Source organism: Phyllostomus discolor, chromosome 13 (assembly GCF_004126475.2).
Source record: "Phyllostomus discolor isolate MPI-MPIP mPhyDis1 chromosome 13, mPhyDis1.pri.v3, whole genome shotgun sequence".
NCBI lineage: Eukaryota > Metazoa > Chordata > Mammalia > Chiroptera > Phyllostomidae > Phyllostomus > Phyllostomus discolor.
The window spans coordinates 19,226,392-19,249,458 of record NC_040915.2 but is presented as its reverse complement, the minus strand read 5'-3'; the positions used below and the strand labels follow the sequence as shown (position 1 = coordinate 19,249,458).

Here is a 23,067-nt window from a genome sequence, read left to right as displayed (position 1 = left end):
CAAGAGAAAATCCCTTAATGAGTACATCTATTTAGCTTCTCAGCAAATATACTGCAGTAAGACTTTCTCAGTGGCTGATTCTTTTGCATCTGCAACAACTCTTTATAAAGTAGTAATATTTAGCTTCTTAGAGGCAATACAGTACAGTAGTTAAGAGGGAGAACTCTGGGGCCATATTGTATAGGAAACACAAAAACTGTCCTAACTTGTTTGTGGGCTCCTCATCTTTAAATGGGAAGGAAGAGGAGGGACCAGAGAGGCAGTAAGAATACTTTTCTCATAAGACTGTTGTACACAAAACGAGTTGATACATGTAAAGCAATTAGAATAAGTACCTGGTCTATAATAAAATGAATGGCAAAAGTGATATAAAATATTGGTATCATCATCACGGTAATCATTATTAAAAGTTGAACTCTCCAAAAACAGGCATATGATGGAAATGAAGTGAGTTATATTTTTAACCATAACTAACAGTATTGCAAACTGAGTTTAGTGAGTGAATCTATATCATAATTGAATCTATAACATAATTATTCAATCATATTATATAGACAGAGAAAAATTAAATAATTTGTGAAAATGTTTTAATATGTTCCAGTAAACATAAGATTTACTCATTAATCAAATTAAAACAGTTTAAAAAGTTGAAAAGAATGTTTGCATATGGTTTGAAAGTGTGCAAGAAAAGACTACAGAGGGTAGAATGATTCTCAAGAAAAGTAATACGTTTTGCTAACATATCGATAAAATATGAGGTGATAAAATTTTATTTTTTTGACATGGCATTTTATATTGATGAAAGAAAAGTATTACAATAGCTCCAAAATTGTGATGTTTCTCATACTTCTTCAAAAAGAAAACTGATCTATACTTTATCATGCGTCTAAGTTGATTAAATAATTCAAGAAGCATTTTGTTTCCATACTGGGAAATTGCCAGAAGTAGCAGTGTTTACCACTAGATGGCGGAATGACTTCTTTGTCATTGGGAGATTAATTTAGAGGTAAAAAAAGAAGACAGAAACAAGCCTACCTGCAGGCAGATATAGCTACCAGAAGTTGGTAGCAGCTTTGTTAAATGAGTATATCCTGTCTATACCACACAGTGAAAAGTATTATCATTTTCTCCATTTTTCCTGTGCTGATATTTCTATCATTCTCAACTTCTCTGGGCCTTTATTTTTCCATCTAAAACGTGTAGTAATACAGAACATATTTCATATCTTTGTTGTGAAGATTAAATGAGATTAGGTAGCAAGGCTCTTAGGATGTACATGATTATGTATTCATTCCATAAATGTTGATTACATGTCTATGTGGTCATCGTCTTGACTTCCACCTAATCGATTTCCATGGCCCAAACACGATGGAGTCCATCTGCTGGGCTATATTGCTTTCTACCAGGGAAGACTACATGACTAAATCCAAAATCAGAGATTCTGGCGTATAGAAAATAAATTGGAGTATCCCTTTGAACAATGATCAAAAGACTTAAAGAATACTATAGGCTTGTTTCAGGGGACACAGCATGTCACTTTTATTCCACAGTTATACTCTAGTCCCCTGTAAGTGGGCACCCAATTCCCACACAAAAATCACCATTCCTGACCCAGCCTTTGCTACTGTAACTGCTGCAAAGTTCATCTCCGTGTTGCACTCAAACCTGTCTCCCCATAGCTCTTATCCAGTTTAATCCTACCCTTGGAGGTCACACAAAATGAGCAGGGAGGTAGTGAACCAACATAAAATCTCCTAAAATTTGCTGCGTACCATAATGATATTTACATGTAATCTCATCCATTTCCTATTTCAGCTGCTAATCCTTTAGAAAGCTGAAAACAATGAGTCAGATTATCACAGAGTATTTTCTTCTCTGAATAAAAGATTCTGAGTTCTTTCTGAAATATCCTAAAAGAAATGATTGTGTATCTCTTTACCTCACAATTATCGTATGAGAGAGCTCTATTTGCTAATTTGGTTTTGTGGGTGTGTGTTTTCATTTCCTTAAATGTGACAACCAAAATGGAATGCTACACAGAAGAGGAAAATGTCTGCAAACTTCTCTTAGTTGCATCTCCCCGCTCTGTCAGCAGCGCTGGGCTCTACTCACAAGAAGACCTCACACATGGCGCAGGTGTTGCCATGCACTTTCCCATCCGGGCCCTGGATGGGGTCGTTCTCCCTGGTGCAGGGGAGTTTGCCATTCTTCACGTAGTTACGGTATTCACTGCACAGCTCCTGTGAAATCCAGGAGGGAAGGTTGAGGTTTTAAACACAGGTTGGGTCATGCTGCAAAAACAGCTGATGTTTTGACTTTTTCTTAAGTGGGGATCAGCAACTGGCTCATTTTAAAATAGTTCTTAACTTTGAAGATGTGAATATTTTCAAGTGATAAAAGCAATGGATATTCAGGTGAAAACAGTCACATGGGCACGCGTCTATGCACACACATGAACATACACAAAGTGAAACTGTCCAAATGTCCCCTACAGTTTTGGGGAGTTTATGGGTTCCCTGAATGCCATCTGTCTGTCCTGGGTCCACATGCCTCTGACCTGGAGAAGGTCCCCTTACCTCAAAGGAAGCTGTTCTCTCAGATTGCCTTTTATTTCTCAATTCAGCCTCCCTCTTTTTCTTTTCTTGTTCTGCTTGGCTAAAAGAGAGTGATTAAGAAATAAATGAGAAAGAATCATAAAATCTCCAGATTGCAAGTGATCTCAAATATTGTTTAATTGCTATGGTTAATATTTGTCCAGTTCTAACTATATACCTAACCTTTTGCTCCTATAATGAAACCTTTACAAGTGTATGTAGCAAAAGTACTAATCTAACCATAATTTACAGATAAGAAAACTGACAGACAGAATATATCACTTTCCCAAGGACACAGAGCTAACAAATGCAGACTAAGGTTGTCAACCCTAGGCCAGAAGTGATTTTCTAACCTTCCAATATTCACAACTGTATCTCTGGTTACTGCCTAGCTTTGTTTTAATTTACCAGCCAGTTCTCTACCTACATATCCTTGAAATCTCATGGTAGGTCTTTTCACCTTGAAGTCCCCAATCCAGTGGAAAGTTCCTCCTGTCTTCCAGAGCTTTCACTCATTGGCCCCACCTTCACCCCTGGGACAACCTAGAACCAGCCCTGTTCGCACATTTCAAGACAAAAACTACTTGGGCATTTCAAGGCTGTAAGTTTCCCCTGGCTGAGTGTGCCAAGCCTTCAAAACCCTCAGTGGACATGGTTTTTACATTTCTCCATTTCCTCTAAATATGTTTTTATCTTCCTGTTGAACTAGCCCTCTCATAACTGAACATAGAAAGGAAGCCCAAGGTTAATCTGAACTCAGTGCTTACATTTTCTAGAATCCCTTTCATAATAATAATAATAATAATAATAATTATCTAGTGGAAGAGAGAAATGTTAAATACACAGTCACACATTTAAATTCACAATTAGTGACTGTGATTTAAAGTTCTGGTTACTTTGATAAAGAAATGTAAGGGTTGGGGGTATAAACTAGGTTTCAACAAAGCTCTCCAAGCTGACAAGATGCATGAGAGAAGTTAATGCCATGAGGTCCCAGTCATTCCTTTTTCTAAATTATTTCCCTGGCCTTGTGTGTGAATGGAGGCACTGTTTCTGCACATTGGTGTATTCGCTTTGGGGTCAGGGGTGTGATTTTGGTTGACTTCATATCCCACTCTGCACAGGTAAGTTCTTTGTTCTACATCTTGTTCACTCCCACGAGCACTTGACCAGTCAGTGACTGAGCTGTAGGAATAGTTCTTTGACAATTATGACAACGTGCAAAACCGTGGCACAAAATGCCACTGACAAGAAACAGACCCAACTTTAAAAATAAAATATAATAAAGCTAAAGGAAACAAAGAAACATGGCAGAAGGGACCAAACCCTCCCCCATTTTCCAGCTGCAGAGCTACTCACAAGAAGACCTCGCACATGGAGCAGGTGTTGCCATGCACTCTCCCATCGGGGCCCCGGATGGGGTCGTTCTCCCTGGTGCAGGGGAGTTTGCCATTCCTCACAAACTGGCGGTATTCACTGCACAGCTCCTGCCAAAGTAGAGAAATAAGCTGGGCATGCATTTCATCCCTATTGAAAGCCCACAGATCAGAACACCTGTGTTGGCAAAAACAAATATGATGTTTCTTTGAGTCCAGGGTTTCAGTTGTGCTTCTCTCAAATGTAAAGTTCAATTCCACAAACAATGCCCCTCAGCTGCTAAGAGATGGAAACAAAAATGACATACTAGGATGTCACAATATAATAAAAGAAATAGACAAGTAAGTTCCACTATAAAGTAAACAGAATAAAACAAATGTAAACAGAGAGGTAGAAGAAAGCGTGAGAACTCAAGAGGTTGGGACCCTGAAATCCGATTGTGGAAACTAGGGGAGATGTCAGGGGACAGGAATGATTTGAGTGACACCATGGAGAGGAAAGGGGATTTACTCTTATGTAATGGCATGGGGAATGTGTGTTCTAGATAGTCAAAATAAACTGAGAGACACAAGCAGAAAAGTATTAATACATAGCACACAGTCGAACATCAATTTCTGATTGCAGGTAAGAAGCCAGATAAGAGAGATAAGGAGGCTGAGATGTATCCTTGATCAGATATATAACAAGCCATTTGTGCATTTTAGGCAGTGTGGTATTGTGACCTAATTAATATTTTGAAACTTGACTCTGTTTGTGTCAGGGAGAACAGCTAGGTAAGGGATAGATCAGAACCTAGATGAAAAATGAGGAGACTTTCAATAGGTGATAATAACTAACATGGGGCTATGGAAACAAATATTGTGATATTTCAGAGGTGAAAATCATGATTTTTTTTGGTGTGTGGGATCAAGGTGTTCTTATCCCAACTCAGATGTAATATTCCAAAAATTCTTCTGTAGAAAATATACAAGTAGAATCTCTGAAAAATGGTAAAATCAAAAGCCAGCAGTGTGTCAGCGAAACTAGAACTCCGTTTTTCAGGCTTCCGATGGTTATCTTTACTGTGCACAGTTAGTCTCGGAGGCAGCAAGAATGGACCAAGTCCCCATAGTATTCATGTCAGTGTCATCTCCACCTTACAGGGTTAAGGTTTTCTGGTTATTTTTACAGGGCCACATTCCAGCCTCTAGGTTCTTTGAAGTATGTTCAAATTATCACTCCAAGTAGGGCCTATTGAATGGATTCAACTCACAGCAAATGAAGGCGCTTTTCCAGGTTCTCTCTTATTTCTTGCTTCTGCCATTGTCTTTTCTTTTGCTTCTGCTAGGCTGAATGAGGGAACATGAGAGGAGCCATAAGACCAAACACAGGGAATGGTTTCTGCACTTTCCTGTATTGCTAATCTTTCCTCCCTCCTCAGGAAGAAGCAATTTTGTCCTTCGATGGCTACATACCAACGAGAAGCGACAAAACAGCTCCCAGTATGGTGAGATACCATAACTTCTTCATAGTTTCTACTTAACATTGAAAGAAAGATAGTGATTGTGGATCTGGAAAACTCACTTTCTATAAATTACCTTTCTTGCCTGTGGTCAGAAAAGAAACATCACTAATGTCCATAAAGGAGACATCAAAACTTGAACATGATGACATCGCCCCTGGAGGCTGAAAGTGGCCTGAACAGAGCCCATTGGCTGGTACCCTGCTTTTGCAGACAGGGGGTGAGGCAAGGAGGGCTTTGGCTTCATTTTTAGGATGTGACTGCACCTAGTCAAGGCCTCTCCCCTCAAGTCTATGATCTATCTCTCCCATCACACTTTATTAATTCAACTTAAATATATTGCTTACTCATGGCTGTGTTATCTAAAGACAAAATATAGGGTGGATAGAAAAAGGCCATGCAATGATAAACCAAATGAGTCTAAATTTGTTTTGAATAATAGGCTTGCATGGTATGTATAGTTAACGGATGGTATTTCCACCATACATGGTTATCAATTAAAGGCCATAAATTCTAAGTCTAAATCAATTACTGGCTTTTTTTTGGACTATGAGAGGCAGTTTTTCACCCCCAAATTCAGGAGGAATAAAGGTTGTTAATGCTGCTGTTGAGTTCCGTTTACATTTACATTGGTGAAATATTATGCTATTTATGCTATTTAATATTTTACCACATTTTTTGCTTCAGATTTTTTCCCTATTTTCCTCCTCTAAAACATAAGTGTGTCATATGGTCCAAAAAATACACTACTTAAACTAAGCTCAATCAAATAAACTGAGAGCAGTTCAGTTTGAAAGCAAACTGTCAATTCTAACTTACCGAGAAATGTTATATAAAGTAGCATTTACTGTAATGCTATAAGAGTTCATGGTTGTTTCACAGGCAACTTTAACTCTAATAATCAGTTTCTCTATTAAATGCCGACTTTGGGCTCTCATGCCTTTGGAAGATGAGATGCCTATAAACTTGTCCAGCTGGTTCACATATGAAATTTTGGCAGCAGGAGGAATTTGGTATTTGCACAAGCTCATGCTTCTCAGGATGCTAAGGGAATGAGTGACGGGACACAGGAGTCACCTTGGACTAAACAGCTCTTGGTACTCACTCCCAGTTCTGTTACTAATGTTTTCAGTGTAATGCTCTCAACTCCCTTCCCTGTTTCAAGCCACAGTTTCCCGGTCTACGAAACCAGCTGGTTCTATCAGTTCATCTGGAAGTTCCACTCTCTCCCGGACAGTCAAATCCTCTATACTCACTAGAAGGCTTGACACATGGAACACAGGTTGCCGTGCATTTTCCCATCTGGACCACGGATGGGGTCATTTTCTCTGGTACAGAAAAGCACTCCATTCTTTGCACGGCCCTGGAATTCACTGCAGAGTTTCTGAATGATGAAAAGGAGACAGTTTAGATCCAGTCCTCTGCGTATAACCTTTAGATGTTCTTTAACAAAAATATTGAAAAATAAAGCTTTTAAGATTTAGGATCATCCAAAAATTTGGTGATATTTGTCTCTTTGTAATATTCATCCATTTAAGTCTTCAACAAATGTATTAAGGGGATATAACTATAGATGTGGTTTAGCTCTTTCATCACTCAAGTGAAAAGTATAAGGAATTACAATATAAAAACACTAAGACATGGCACAAGTCTGAATTAAAGTGTGTACGAGCACAAAGGAAAGACTGATTCATGGAAGTACAGAGAAGCAATTATATCTGATTTGTATCTCTGGGATAATTTCCAGAAAGACAAGGTGGCAAATAAGTCCCCCAGGAAAAATGAGGATATGTAAAGACATGGAGGCATAAAGAAACATGTGATTTTAAGACATTATAGCCATGAGCACAGTGGCTAAAGAATTAGTGGGCAAAGAGAGAAAACTGGTCAAAAAAGAGACCTTGACGATAAGTTAAAACTAGGCCACTGTTGTGTGAAAGGAATATGGACTTTGTTCTTAGGAAATGGGAAATGATAACCACTTATAGCAGAGAAGAATATAATCAAATCTCCGTTTTAGAAAGACTACCCGACCAGATAAGTGGAGTATTTGAGTGAGTAGAGATGGAAATCAGGAAAACTACAGCAGAAAAGAAAGGAAGAAAGGAAAGGAAAGGAAAGGAAAGGAAAGGAAAGGAAAGGAAAGGAAAGGAAAGGAAAGGAAAGGAAAGGAAAGGAAAGGAAAGGAAGGGAAGGGAAGGGAAGGGAAGGGAAGGGAAGGGAAGGGAAGGGAAGGGAAGGGAAGGGAAGGGAAGGGAGAGAGAAAGAAAGAGAGAGGAAGGAAGGAAGGACGGGAGGGAGTGAGGGAGGAAAGAAGGGAGGGAGACAAGGAGGGAGACAGCGAGAAAAAGAAGGAAGAAATTCAAAATGAAATATAAAAGAATAGTGGAGGGACACTTGAGAAATAAAATTAAAAGGACTTTGTAACCTCGGGCTGAGAGGAAGAAAGCGATTGAAAATGAGAGCTGGACAAGAAGATGGAGAGAGACGTGAAGGCAGAAGAAAGTGGGATAAGTGTCTGTAAGAATAAGTCAAACAGGGTTTCTTCATGGAATGAAGTGGTCCAAATATACTCTAGGGTCCCTTCAAATGTTGGATTTTCATAATGCCATTGGCTCATGGAAATATTTTCTACTCCATGAAAACAACGCAGAAGAGAAATCGAATCCTGAGGACTGAGGAAAATGTTAGCGGGAAGTACAGACGTCAGGCAAGACGTTCATGCAGCGACACAGAGGACAGCTGTTAGGTATCTGAGGAAAGATGATAGCACAGGGGAAAAAGGCAGAGGACCGGCTGAAGTGTTTAAAAAGTGTGATGTAGGATGATTTTGAAGACAGAGTTTTAAAATTTTCCATTGATATTGCTTTCAAAATGAAAACTACTAAAACAACTACCGCACATTTGAAGAAGAATGCATATTGAACTTTGAACTCAGATGATGCTTTGATACATACCTTCGTTTAGGAATGTGGAACTATTTTACTAATATGACTTGATTAATTTCCTCCAAATAAAGCTCTAAAATTGACATGCCATAGTTATTCTTTTATTTTTATAAATCTTATAAAATAAGAACTGTAGTTTCCAGAACACCCATCAGCCGTGGTGGAAAAATGAACCAACACTGAAAATGCATTGTGGAGTAAAAGGCATGCCCACACACTGCAAAAATCATAACCAGACAAAGCAAACTAATCCTCACCTCAATTTCTCTTTTAACTTTAACTTTTTCTTCAGTTTTTCTCACGTTTTCACCTGCTTTATTTTTTTCTTCTAAAAAACGTTGCTTGCTGGAGAAAGGAACAAAAATAAGTAACTACAGATGTTTCAAATTTTCATGTTATAGAGCAGTCATTTAGGTGCAAGGGGGGACATGGCTAAGCATTCCTGAGTTCTTGTAAACTCTCTAATGACCTTGCAGTCCCTGTTCAAACTGAAATCCTAACTAATTCCCCAAAACACCCTTCTTTCATTTTGCCTTCATATATGCCATTTCCTTCCATTATAATGATCTTTTTTTGTCATCTTCCTCCCTTTTAAACCTCCCCAGCTTAAATTCTCCCTGCTGTAAGAAGACATCTCAGACCTCAAAGGGAAAATGAGTTCTACAGCTGTCACTGTATTTTCATGCCTGAATATTCTCCCCTTATGGGATGCTTTCCTTTGGTCTTGCACTATATGTATGTGTGTGAGCATAGCCATAGCTTATTTCTGCTATTTAATCTTAAGCTTCCTGATAATAGGGATCTTCACTCATTCATTCATTCATTCATTCAAACATTGAGTTAGTAATGATGTTTTGGCAAGCATTAGCCTGGGCCCTGGGCATACAGTACAGTACTACACAAAACAAACACATACCCTGTCTTTTTAGAACTTACAGCCCAGTAGGGAAGACTAATAGTCAACAAGAAGTAATTATCCAGTTACCAACTGCAATGATTGTTATAAAATAAAATCACTGAGTTATAAGGATTGGACTTCAGTTAGGGATTTTAGGAGGTCTTATCCAAGGGGGGATAATGATGAAATGCAGATCACAGAAGAGAAGACATTGGCTGGCCATGGCTGACACACTGTCATGGGAGGGCATAAAGAAAGCACTTAGAGAGTTCAAGGGTCTGTAGATGATTGTCATAGTGGGATAATTACTGAAGGGAACAAACAGTTCAAGTCTTGGTACCTGCCTTTCCCCTCATTTTGTATTCTGACTATCTTGTAGAAAGGCTTACACAATTCACGAGAGGAAATGTTACATGTTTTGTAATCCAGTCTTCCAACTGGAAAAGAGAATCCATTTGTACATAGAAATACACATCCATCATTAAGATGTACTCACTAGGTGGTGTTATGATTTGTAGAGAACAGGAAACCATTACAAAAATTCTGAGTAACAATCCTTCACCTCAACACCGTTTTTACTCATCATTCCAATTGATCTCCACTTCACCTTCTGAGTCACTCTAAAGAAAACACATATCTACTTACAAAATTTCAGCACACAGGGCACATTTGTTGCCATGCATTCTGCCATCGGGGCCACGGATGGGGTCGCTCTCCCGTGTGCAAAAAAGTCTTCCATTCCTCACTTGGTTTTCATATTCCTTGCAAAGATCCTTTAAAAAGACAAGTAATTACACTGAATACTTTTCTGCATTTTAATACACAGTATGTACACCAGGGGATCACACTCAAAGAATGCCAGGTCTCAAAGGTGTTGGTAACACATATAACATGTCAATGAGAATTAATAAGAAATAGTAATTACATTATGAAATTACTCAGTACCTATACCTGCAAGGTGGTATATTTATTAAAAGGTAAAAGAGCCTTAGATAGAATAAGGATGAGAAAGTATTTTCTAAAACTAGAGAGTACTTATTAACTTTCAAATCTATGAAAAAAGATAATAGAAAAAAACAAAGATCTTTCATGGAGTTCCAACAAAATGTAGCAGCCAAGAAAAAAAAACTTGCTCATGTGCAGATTATAGAATGTGTGAGATGGGATACTTACATGCTCCTTAATATGGGTCAAGTCAAAAACAATCCAAACTAGTTGGCAAGGAAAAAAATGCACTGGTATCCAACAGCATTATGCTCACTTTATTTTGTTTTCTCCATGGACCTCTACATCATATTTATGAACCCTGCCTCTTTCATAGATATTGACTTCTAATATGATAGGTGGACACCTCAGAGAGAGTAAATCTAATTTTCATTCACCCCCCAATTTAGAGAGGTAGAACATCAAGATGAATATTTATTTACAGCACCTTAACAAGGTTGTGACCCCCCCCCCACCCCACATAGTCTGAGAGGTTTGTACCTGGATTTCTTGATGCCTTGGTACAGTACTTTCAGGTTTTTCTTTTTGTGCTGAAAACTCTACTATTTGATGAGGGCTAAATTTACACACACACACACTCCAAATTACTCTAGCCTTGGGAATCTATGTCAATAAATGTATTTTGTGATGACATATATTACTGTAATATAAGCTACCCCAAAATGCTTCCCTTTAGTCTCGTCTTCAACCATGTGACCTTCGTCTTCCCACTTAGCCAAGAAAACATGAGCATCAAGAGTGTGGTTTAGAGTCAGAAGAAGACCTGGGCAGCTGAATTGTGCTTCAGACTCACCGGAAGTCCACAGCAAAGCCCCACCACCTTTGAAACCCCCATCCTACCACTTACACAAGGAGGTTTTTGGAACAGATACTCATTAGTACCTTTTCTAGATCTTGAATTCTCTTATTTTTTTTAAATAACGCATGTTTGATTAAGACGCTTTAAAATAGAACACTAATGACCTCCTGATAAGAAGATACTTAGTTTTGGAAGAGCCGTGTGTGTGCGCTCCAAACTCCCTGGTGGTAACAATCTAGGAATATAGACACAGAAGACAGTCGCCTGCTAGTGATGACATGGTAGGAAAATTAATGCTCAGTGATTCCCATAAGAGAAACAATGATAATTTCAGTTTATAAGTTGTGATTCATCCAAGGAAATTCTGAAGAAATACTTTTGTGAGCAACCCATTGACAGTTTAATTATGGGGCAGCTATTGAGCCATCCGGGTAAAGCAGTTCTATTCAAGATGATTGTGTCCAATGACCCCACCAAAACAATGGCACCAGCCGCAGCCAGGAAAAGCAGCTGAGATGTGATGAAAGACAAGGCAGAAGAACTCTCTGTGTCAATGGAGTAACACAATGCTGACTGCCACAAGATGATCCAAGGCTTGTGACTGAAGTTTAACAACCACCACTAAAGGACTGCGGTTCAAATTTCAGTGAGTGTTGCACAAACAGTTGACAACTCTGAATACTTCCTGTTTCTTAACTAAAACGCTGAACACCTGCTTCATTGAGTAGCATTATGAAGTGCAAGGTCAGGGCTTGACTACCATAAACTGGACCTGTGTCTCCCTACAATCCACAAAGATGGTGTACTTGCATTAGCACAAAAAGGAGCAAGATGTAGAATCCCAACCCGACAGACGTTGGGATAACTGAACTCATTTATCCACCCCCCTCAGTTTGCTGAGAAGAAAGCTGAGGCCCAGAGAGGAGAGGTGACTTCTGCAGTTGCACACACCCAGAGCATGGCAGGACTAAGGGTAAACAAAACTCAGGGGTCTGACTTCCCCACAAAAAGCTAGTCTTTGAGCAAAGGAACTGCTATTACTGCTATTGAAAGCAGCTTTCATAACCTTGGTGATTTAAGAAATCCAGGCTGCATTACCTATCATGCCTATTCTATTAACAAAATAAATAATATTTTCATGCTGAACAGAAAAACTGAATCATCTGAAATTGTTTTCAAAACTTAATTTTAATTGTATTTTTAAAACCCTAATCTCAACATTTGTGTGAGATTTTCATTTAACAGAAGCAAGACCTTGATAAATATAGGCTTCACTAAACAGAATAACCGTAATGGAAAAATGAATAATTCCAACTTCTGTCAATGAGATTATACATAAAATATACCAGTAGATGTAGTGTTCAAAGGACTCTAGAATTATTTTTAAAGTTATTCCTGTCTAATTTATATTATATTATTATGTTGCATTTTTAATAATTTCCTCAAAGCAAGATTAACTTACAGTAAGCCAGAGAGAGTCTAGTGGAAATTAAGCATAATTTAATTTGCATAAACTTTACAACTTACATTTTTTAAGCAAAGGGGAAATTTTCATATTTTGAGCTTTTAGGTGGGAAATGCTGCTTTAAAAATAAATTTAATGATTAATATGGTAGGAATTGTCAACTTGGGGAATTGTGAAATTAAGAGAAAGAATTCAATGTGATAATGGAGGACAAAGACATTATTAAATTAGCTCAAACATTCAAGTGTGTGTTTGTTAATATTTATAGCCACAAGAACCAAATTGCGCTGGTTGGTAATTTACCTCTTGAGCACTTCGTCGAGTTCTGGTTTCATCCTTCCGCTTACTATTTTCTTCAGCTTCCTTTAAGCTGGTAAGAAAGAAAACAGTTGGTCAGTTTATGGCTCAATCATATTTTCAGTGTCCAGTTCTGTGCTAAGCACTTTTCTATCCTCTGCCCTAACTTGTTAAACTGATCTACTTATGTGAGACAAGCCCTTTTTTCTCTGTTTTGAATGTCTGAGCCAGAAAATTGCTGAAGATAAGGAAGGGTGTGAAACTGAGTCACAGATGGTCAATTAGAAGCTTTGTTCTGTACAGCTGGATGGGTGTGGCCCCTTGATTGACAAACCGAAGATTCTCAGGAAAAGTCCCTTCAACTGGCAGAACCAGGAGCTTTAAAACAATGCTGTGACCAGGTGAAACCAAACCGAGTATTTGAAATATTGTCATCCACACCCTCAGAATGGCTTTTTAGATCTCGTTAAAGTATGTGTTTGCCTTCGTGCAAAAGCATCATTGTTAATAAAAGCTAGAAGAAGCCAGAGTTTCTAGGTCCTTTCCTATCACCTATTATTCAATTCCAGTCTCATCCTGCATTATTATCTTAGTTCCACACCAACAGAAGCCAGGAGTTAAAGAGGTCAAATTCCCTTTTTTCAGCTAGTGAGTGAAAAGAAATAGAAAGTCACAGAATTAGTGCAGGTTTGAACACTAAAAGCCCATGTCCTCTAGATTTAAAAAAAGCAGAAATTAGGCAGATATCCAGTCTAGAAACCAGTGATAATCAATGTTTTGTAAACCTGATAAGACATGCCCTTAAATTCTACAATAGTGTGCTGTAAATTTTTTTAAAGATTTTTTATTTATTTATTTTTAGAGAGGGAAGGGAGGGAGAAACAGAGAAAGAGAAACATCAAAGTGTGGTTGCTGGGGGTCATGGCTTGCAACCCAGGCATGTACCCTGACTGAGAATCGAACCTGCGACACTTTGGTTCACAGCCTGCACTCAATCCACTGAGCTACGCCAGCCAGGGCGTGTGCTGTAAATTTTAAAGGTGGTGTGAAGTATATCAATCTGTGAATCTTTCTCCGACCAGGTGTTAAAGGTCCCAGTGATGTCTATAGATAGAGCACTGTAGGGCTTGCTGGCATGTGGATCAGACAGTCTATATCTTGTTTAACACCCAGAATATTAAACACTCATCGGACTGTGTTCATTCCTGGCTCTCAGTGCCCGGAGCTACGTCAGGCGCCCAGGGAAAGATTAACCTGGCAGTCCTTCCCTTTCATTAATTACACCTTTTATGCTAATAATGAATTCAGCCACATTATTATTATTATTATTATTATTTTAAATTAGACTGTCATTTTAGTAAGTCTCTATACATGTCCAAATGAAGCAATGCATGCCAAATAACTGACCTACCTAGGTTATTCCACGTGAAAGTGCTTTTTAAATTTTAAAGCATGCCTTTTCAAGTCATTATAATTAAACAAATTATAGCCTTGAATTTCATAACTGGCATAAGCACCTTATCTTCTCTTTTTAAGAAACTTTAGCAGATGATACGAATTAAAAAGAGAAAAGCCACTGTGTCTTCACCTTATGAAGACAAAGGATCGCCCGCCTCATGAAAAGCACTTTCTCTCTCTGTGCAGTGGTTCTTAGGACGGCAACCAAGTGCGCCCTCCCCAGGCCCGCCCGCCTGGCCCGCCTGGGGACCCTGATACTCACAACAGCTCAGCACACATCGCGCACTTATTGCCGTGCGTCCTCCCATCGGGACCAAGAACTGGATCATTTTCCCTTGTGCATCCAAGTCTGCCATCCCTCACGTAAGGCCGGAAAGCACTGCAGACATCCTAGAGCACAGAAAGAAACATGACATTTGCCAGCTTGATTGTAATGCTCGCAACGTTATTTTCAGATTATTCTCTAGTACTCAGTGCCTTTCTGTCCAGTGCATTCTACCCACCTAGAGCAGTCTCAGACGTGAAGAAGTAGCTCCGTATTGTGTAATTCACAGTTGAGCATTGAACTCATTGACTGATTTATTCATTTACTAGGAAACATGGATAACCCACCGTGTGCTAGAACTAAGGTAGAACACTGTCCTGGCCCTCAACTTGCTCACCATCTCCTGGATGACATAGATGCAAACTTAAAATATGTGCTAAATGTTTTGGTGGAGGTAACCTCAGGTGCCTACAAAAGGGCACCAAACCTTGACTCAGGAAAATCATTCAGCGGGAAAAAGTCAAGTGTGACATAGTGAGACATTCACTTCCCTCCCCCAACATCACAGGCTCACAGAATTTTAGTGTAAAAAGAAGCTATTCCTTTCAAGTCTCATTTTTAGATATGGAAATCTGGGACAGTATGGTTAAGTAATTTGCACAAGTGACTGCTGGGATTTCAACTTCGAGTAGTGACTGAAGTGGGTGACCTTTCTCCTACAAGGGTAGTTTCCTTTTAACTAACTTTCCTTCTTTCCCTTCCCTTTTCCTCCCTCCCTCCCTCCCTCCCTTCCTTCCTTCCTTCCTTCCTTCCTTCCTTCCTCCCTCTTTCCCTCCCTCCCTCCCTCCCTTCCTTGCTTCCTTCCATCTTTTCATAGAAAGCTGAAGTAGAGCTAAAAGTTCTGACATCTGTCCTCACCTGCACTGGATCGCTGCTTTCACATTCCCCTTCGTTTTTGATGTCGACTTGAGACTTAGTTTTCCTGGAATTGAAAGTTAGACACAGCAGTTTAGTATTACAGAACTTCTTGTCATTCAAGTGTTAACTTATCTTCATTGCTTTGTGAGTCTCTGCTCTTGAAAACAGGTGTCACATTACAATCTTTACTTCTAAGGAAAGCCTATGTTTCTAATTTGGAGTCAAAGGAATGAAGTCGCATTAATGGGCCAGAAAGATTCACACCTGTAAATGTTATTTCCAGAATTTGTTTCTCTATGTCCAGAGGGATCCATATCAGAATCAGAAGTGTGGGGAAAAGGTAAAGCTTATAACTCAGTATTAGATGCCCCCAAGGAACCTTGTTGTTGTTGGTGTTGTTGGTTTCGATAAACAAATTTAAGTTTATATTATCTAGCATCCTATTATACCATTCTTCATTTGGGTTATGCTAACTAATATTTTGTTTTTCATGGAAAGTATCTAAAGTCCTAACAATTAATCTAATTCAGTCAAATAAAACTATAAAGGCATATCTGAAAACATCAAACCATAAATGCAGGATACACTTCCTACTTTCTATGAAGATAAGGCAGCTTACAAATAAGGTATTTCTAAAACAATAAAAATACAATGCAAACAAGAAAAGTAAACACTACGTAGATAAAGTGATAAGCAAAAGGTTATAGAAAACTATCACCTGAGGGAAACAGAAAATTGAATTCTAACATAATTCCAGAGTCTTCTAGTAGACAGAGCCAAGAAAGAAACGCAATGAGCAGTGTGACTCTCGCTGTACAATAGAAGAAGGAGGCCAGAAGGCAGGAGAGAGGAACTGTCACTGGACTGAGAGATGTGAAGAATCTGTCACAGGATTCCCCGCCTAAGACACAGCAGGAACTAAATGTGCAGTGTGCTTGCAATAGTGCTACAAAATGTATATCCAATAAAAACCTGTGTGTTCTTTCCATGTCTGTTTTTGTGTTCTGTTTCTTTATCTTGAGTCTTGGTAAGAGTTGAAAGTATGTATCATTTTAGAGTGTATTTCTAAAAATGCAGTCTTGTAAGAGATCAGAGTGATTTAATTCAGTTGTGTTTTGGTTAAGATGCTTATTATGAGGAGAAATAAAGCTTGCAGAACCTGGAAGACTGAATATTTATCAAATCCCTTCTAAGCCTTCTCCAATGTTGGCTGTATACTGGCAAAACCCTAGGAGCACACAATTCAAGATTGAGGTCACAAGTCAGAACCTGCAAAGCAGGTACGCTATCTTGTTAGTTGAAGACAATCAATAACCAAACCTACTATTGAGGGTGGAGAAAGAACCAGTGGGAACAAAATATAGGACAGCAAGACGCTTCAGTGATGTGGCAAAGGTTGAATAGATGGGAAGAAGTTCAATATTAAAAGTCCAAATTACCTACTCTTACACTCTAAAATACTGAGCACTTAATAAACATAAGTTGATGATTAAATAATTCTCTGTGAAAAACAATATACTCAGAAATAGAAAATGAGTGAATAAGTGTGTGTAATATATTGTTTCTATGTGTACATATGCTTGTGCATGTACATATATGTAAGTATACATATGTGCATGTGTATATATGTCTCTGTACTTCACAGAGACAATAATAACCATCTGATAATTAGGACACAAAAGTGCTTTGTAAAATACAAAGTGTTGTAAATATTTTTTCCTTTACATGTAGTAAAAGAAATGGTCCTGATAATTTATGGATGACTAGCTCCCACAAAATGAATCATTAAAGACCGTAATAAAAAAATGTCACGTGATGATACAGAGAACAGACTTCAGGGAGAAAGCCTGCTTCGGAGAATACTCACATGTTCTCAGCACACAGGCTGCACCTGCTGCTGTATGTTTTCCCATCTGTGCCACAAACAGCTGCACCCTCAAGGGGGCAGATGAAGTCCCCATCTCCTTCTCCTTTCTTGAAATCAGCGCAATTCAACTGCAAGAGACATGATCAAAGAACATCAAAATATCAAGAGATAAAACATTCCTTAGGTGCATAACTAGGTTAGTTGTAAGTTCACAACAATATAACTCACTGGAGAAGAAAAAACATATGAAGGAGACCATAATGAGCTAATTAAGTCATGGATAGTAAAACATGATTCAAGAACAGCGATATAATTGGATTTCAGAAGTACAGTTTCAGTATCATTTCCACCGCCTGCTGTCTGTGGTAGATAGACCGAATCACCCTTGTGAAACTGAGTACTGATTGGACTGTTTGACTAGCTAATCCTGCCTGCCATTCTACAGTGGTATGGTAGATAAAAGATTTGAAAGCTCTCTATAAACCACAAGCAGCTATAAAGTTTCTATTATTACAGATTAAGGCAGTGATAAAGAGCCAGATTGCTAGGTTTATAGTTCTAACCCTGCCACTTACTGGCTGTATGATTTGGAAAAGTTACTTAACTCCTCTGTGCTTTAGCATCCTCATTTGCAAAATGGATATATGATTAGCAAATCCTCAGGATTATAAAGAGATTTAAATATGTTACTACATGTACAGTATTTAAAACTGTGCCTAGTACATTGTAACTAGGCAATGTATTGTCTAGTTACAATACATTTATTGTATTTGTTTTTCCTTGCCACTGTTGTTTTCTCTACTAATAATCAAGCCAATAAAATTAATTACCTTTTGGAAATAATGAGAGAAATCCCCAAATCATGAATGACTCTGGTAATATGGCACGGACTTAGGAACAAATCTGGGTAGTGAGAGAAACAACTACACTGGGTAGTAACTGAAGATCGGCATTTAAATCTCAGATCAGCCACTCCCTTCACCTCTTTGAACTTCACTTTCCTTAGCTGAAAAATGGAGTTTGGGCCCTATCCACATTACAGATTTATGTTGAAGGCCAAATGCATACTTATGAAACATTATTTGGCAACTCACTGTTGTAACGTAAGCTAACTTAGACAAGATATAGAGATAACTTAAATTTACTTTCTATCTAAAATCAACAAATAAAACTGGAGGCTTTTTTAATGATGTCACATTGCAGAGTAACATTTTTTATGTCGTTATTATCATAAAAACATTTTAGTTATGGATTTGAAACATTTAAAATACAGACCTGTGACCATGTATACCATACAATATAAATAATAAAAATGGAATGAATACAAGGATATAATGAATTTGTAGAACAGAAGGCTACATTGAGAAACATTCCCTGGAATGGTAGTAAAAGGGAGAAAACTGTACTTGAACAATGATTAAAATTTAAAAAATTTAAAAAAAGAAGCATTCCTAGAAGCCAATGAAAAAGGAAAAAATTACAATAGAAAAGAAAAGCTACAGAACATATCCCACTATTCATGTCATAAGGTGTAAAAAATTGAGTGAAAGAAGAAAAGTAATGGCTCTATGTGTTATTTTCATTCATTCAGTTTTTCACTGATTCCTTCAAAGCCTTTACACATTCATTGGGGTCTAGGCATTCCACTAGAGGTCACACTGGCACAGCCAAAAACAAAACAAAACAAACAAAAGAAATACATCCTCTAAGAAACTTACCTCCTAATGGGAAGAGATAGGGAACAAGTACAAATAATTTTAAATTCAAATAAGTGCTACGAGAAATAAACTGGACACTGTGATAGTAGGTAGAAGAGTAGCTGTTTTAAATAGTGTCAAGAAAGATCTCTCTGCAGTGGTGATGTCTGCGGTGACATGAGATCAGTGAGAAGGAGCCAGCCTTTAAAGATCTGAGGGACGGACACTCTAGGCATAGAGAACTACCATTGCAAAGATTTGTGATAGGAGCTCGATTGTTCTGTTCCATGGGCGGGAAGACAAGAAGTATGTCTGGAGTATAAGGGAACAGCAGGGGAGCTGCTGGTTTTCTCCCAAAAATCCTTTCTGTTGATTTTTGTTGAAGCAAGGGAAGCATCAGCAGTACGAATCAAAATCATTCTCTTCCATGATCCCTGCAGTCCCCCTCCCTCAGAACAGCAACAACAGCATACCAGGTCACAGGTGTTAGCAGGATGACGACAGCGGAGCGAAGCCCAGCTGGGAGGTGATGAGAACAGGTGCAAGCATTTACGACTCCACCTCCTCCCCCTCCAAGCCCCAAGGGCTGGTGGATGACAGCCTACAGAGAACACCTCTTCCCAATGCTGACAATTTCTGAAAGCTCACAGACAGATTCCTGACCTGGTGGAGTGGTGGTGAACTGGATTGTGCAACCTTGGCTCCAGAACCTTCAGCTGTGGGCCTACACTTTTCCTTACTTACACTCACCAGGAGAGCAACAAACACTTGACCTTCCACATTAGCTAACTCATGTTAGCAGAAAAGCACAAAACAAAACAAACTAAAGCCATTATAAAAGATTACAGTAAAAATATCTGAATATCTGAGGAGCAAAACATCATAAAAATATGGTGATATGAATAATATTCAGTATCAACTGAAACAGAATTATTGGAATGCATAGAAATAATTTATTGAGAGTGTGACTATACTTTAGAGAGATAAGGGAAGATACCTACAATATGAAGCAAGAAAAATTTATGCAGGAAGACAGAAGTAGAAGTTTTAGATATGAAAACTACTTAAGTGGTGTTAAGGAAGCCAATGTAAAGAATACAAGTAGGATAGATGCAAACACATAATGACTCTGTGGACCAGAAGATCAGATTAGAAAACTCTCATAGAAGACATAAAGAAAAACTCATTTTTCCTTCCACTGATGCTTGAAAAAAATGCACCTGTGAAATCAATGGGGGAACGTGCCATATATTTCAGTTCAGGTCGAGTTAACTATTAGTGTTGCTCAAGTATTCTATACATTTGATGATATTTTGCCTAGTTTATCAATTTATGAGAGTATTAAAACTTCTAAACATTATTGTTAAGTTATCTACTTTTTCTTTTTGAGCTTCTTTACGTACATATATGTTTATAATTGTTTTATCTCCTAAAATATTCATACTTATAAAATTATGAAGTTTCCCTATTGTCTCTAATATTATTGTGTGCTAATGTCTGTGTTGTGAGACAGTAGTACTGCAAATCCCGCTCCCGTATACTGGCATGGTATCACCCTTCGGTCTTCCCAGACTCCTGGTGTCTTTGAACTTGAGTATTTACTGGAGACAGGTTATAGTTGCTTATTAATCATGTAACAATCTCTGCCTTTCAGTTGGATGTTTAAATCATTTACAATGAACATAATTATTGATGTGGTTGTATTTATATTGCTGTTTCTACTTGTTTTCAATATGCTCTTATCCTTTCGACTTCTCTATTCTTCCACTACTGCCTTCTTTTGGGTTAAATATTTCTCATGTGTCTTTTTAATTCTTTCCTATAGTTTATATAGTTATTACATGTCTTTTTCTTAGTAGTTACTTTAGTGACTACAATATACATCCTAATTTATCAGTTTGCTACAGATTAATCATTAATTCTGTTAAAATACAGAAACTTGGCCCCAGTCAAGCTCTATTTCCTCCCCCTTGCACTATAGTGATCATATGTGTTATCCCTATATACTCAATCAAACAGCATTATATATGTTGCTTTATGCCATATTATATTTTTAAAAGAAGCTAAGTGAAAATGAGAAAAATATTTTTATAGAGTACTTCCTACTAACCCATATATTTACTACCATTTCTGGTGCTTCTCTTTCTGTTGGTCATACAGAAAGAACTAATTATATTATTTGTAAAGCAGGTCTGTAGCAACAAATTCTCTCCTATTTCAGTGGCATAGGGATATCTTTCTTTTGCCTTCATTTTTGTAGAACAATGTTGGTAGATAGAGAATGTTGGCCAACATTCTTTGCTTTCAGCACTTTGATGAACACATCTTCCCTTGCCTTCCAGCTTGCACTGCTTTAGAGAAGCCGGTCATTAACTGTGCCCTGTATATAAAATGTCAGCTGTATTGCCACTTTAAAAATGTTTCCTTGCTTTCGACATTTTGATCATGATGGGCCTAGATGTGAATCTCCCTGTAGTTATCCTGTTTGGGACTTGTAGAAATTCTCGAACGTTAAGGATTATTGTTCTCCTTCCAATTTGACACATTTTAGGTCATTATTTCTTCAAATAAGTTTTCTACTTTTCTCTCTGTTGTATTTCTAATATTTCTACTGTATTCCTATTTGTACTGTCAGGCTTGTTGTTTTCTCAAGAACTCTGTAACTTTGTTTTTCATCAGTATTTTTTCTCTTTGTACTTTACTGTTAACTTTGATCTTTCTACAAATGTACTAATTTGTTTTTATGCAACCTCAAAGCTGCTTTTGAGCTCTACTCAGTATTTCATTTGAGTTATTGTTCTCTTCAACTCCAGAATTTACAACTTGATACACAGTGGTACCTCGGTACTCATTGTTAATTCATTCTGGAACTCGTGATGAGTGCCAGGACTGACAAGGGGTGAGTAAGTGACAAATGATGAATGATGAAGCATTTTCTCTTGTGGGGCACTGTCACGACTCATACAAGTTCTAGCAAGTGCAATGGCCCTGAGCAAGTGCAAGCGCTGAAACATTTTTTCTTGACACTGGGTTTGACGAGTTCTGAAGCTAACAAGGACCGAGGTATGACTGTATAAATATTTGTACACTGCTTTAGCTGAAATCCATAAGTCTTGGATTGTTGTTAGAATCATTGTTATAATCCAAATATATATATTTTTTCACTGAAGAATCTTTCACTGAAGAATATTTGTTTATTCACTGTTGCTAAAATTTTAAAGACTCTTCAAATTTGGGTCTCTTGAGTATTTGAACACTTTGAAAATAGCTGCTTCAAGTCTGTCTGCCAAATTTAACACCCAAGGACACTCAGTTTCTATTAACTTTTTTTTTTTGCTCCTGAGTATAGGTCATACATCCCTATTACTTGCATATATCATATTTTTGTTGAAAACTAGACATTTTGGATAATATATTGTAGTGATTCAGGATTCTGATTTTACTGTAAAGATTATTTTTGCTGTTTTATTTTTGTTTGCTATCTTTGGGCTAAGTCTGTGACTTCTTGTCTCATAGTGTGCAGCTGTTGATATATCTGCTAAAAATATTTATAGTTTTTTGAAGCATGGATTTCTAGGTTTTTTCCCTTGTATCCATATAACTTGTGATAAGCCAATGACTGGACACAGTTTGTGCACAAACACCTCAATCTAGTGGGCTTCTACCCTCTGCAGATGGGCCTGTGTACATTGGGGAGGGCATCCAAAGATCAGGCCATTTTTACATCTACTCCAGCATTTGTTTTCTCTTGGGATTTGCGTGTGCGCAGGTGTGTGTGTGTGTGTGTGTGTGTGTGTGTGTGTGTGTTTTAAGTGCTTGTGCACAGCCTATGGTCAACCAGGACTGTGTGAATTGGTTTGTCTCTCTTCACTCTCTGCTGCCAATGTGTGGAAAACTCAGCCAGAAATAAGTTTGCCCAATCGTGCTGCAAACCTCAGGCCATTCTGCTTACTCTCAGTGAAGATCCTGCTTCCACCG

The 23,067-nt window shown here is 38.1% G+C and overlaps 1 protein-coding gene across 4 annotated transcripts in view; it reads right to left on the bottom strand.

Moving 5' to 3' along the window:
* Nucleotides 1-23,067, bottom strand: part of SPINK5 (serine peptidase inhibitor Kazal type 5) — a 67,134-nt gene that overhangs the window by 32,002 nt on the left and 12,065 nt on the right. For 2 of the 4 annotated variants that reach the window (XM_036013795.1, XM_036013796.1), the window contains exons 5-15: nucleotides 17,393-17,520; nucleotides 15,526-15,589; nucleotides 14,605-14,732; nucleotides 12,891-12,957; nucleotides 9,964-10,091; nucleotides 8,678-8,765; nucleotides 6,729-6,856; nucleotides 5,224-5,299; nucleotides 3,954-4,081; nucleotides 2,577-2,655; nucleotides 2,113-2,240 (exon numbers count right to left, since the gene is read on the bottom strand). In XM_036013795.1, the coding sequence (XP_035869688.1) occupies nucleotides 2,113-2,240; nucleotides 2,577-2,655; nucleotides 3,954-4,081; nucleotides 5,224-5,299; nucleotides 6,729-6,856; nucleotides 8,678-8,765; nucleotides 9,964-10,091; nucleotides 12,891-12,957; nucleotides 14,605-14,732; nucleotides 15,526-15,589; nucleotides 17,393-17,520 (1,142 nt within the window). The remainder of the gene's footprint in view (nucleotides 1-2,112; nucleotides 2,241-2,576; nucleotides 2,656-3,953; nucleotides 4,082-5,223; nucleotides 5,300-6,728; nucleotides 6,857-8,677; nucleotides 8,766-9,963; nucleotides 10,092-12,890; nucleotides 12,958-14,604; nucleotides 14,733-15,525; nucleotides 15,590-17,392; nucleotides 17,521-23,067) is intronic. The other 2 variants (XM_036013798.1, XM_036013797.1) reach the window with 2 other exon arrangements.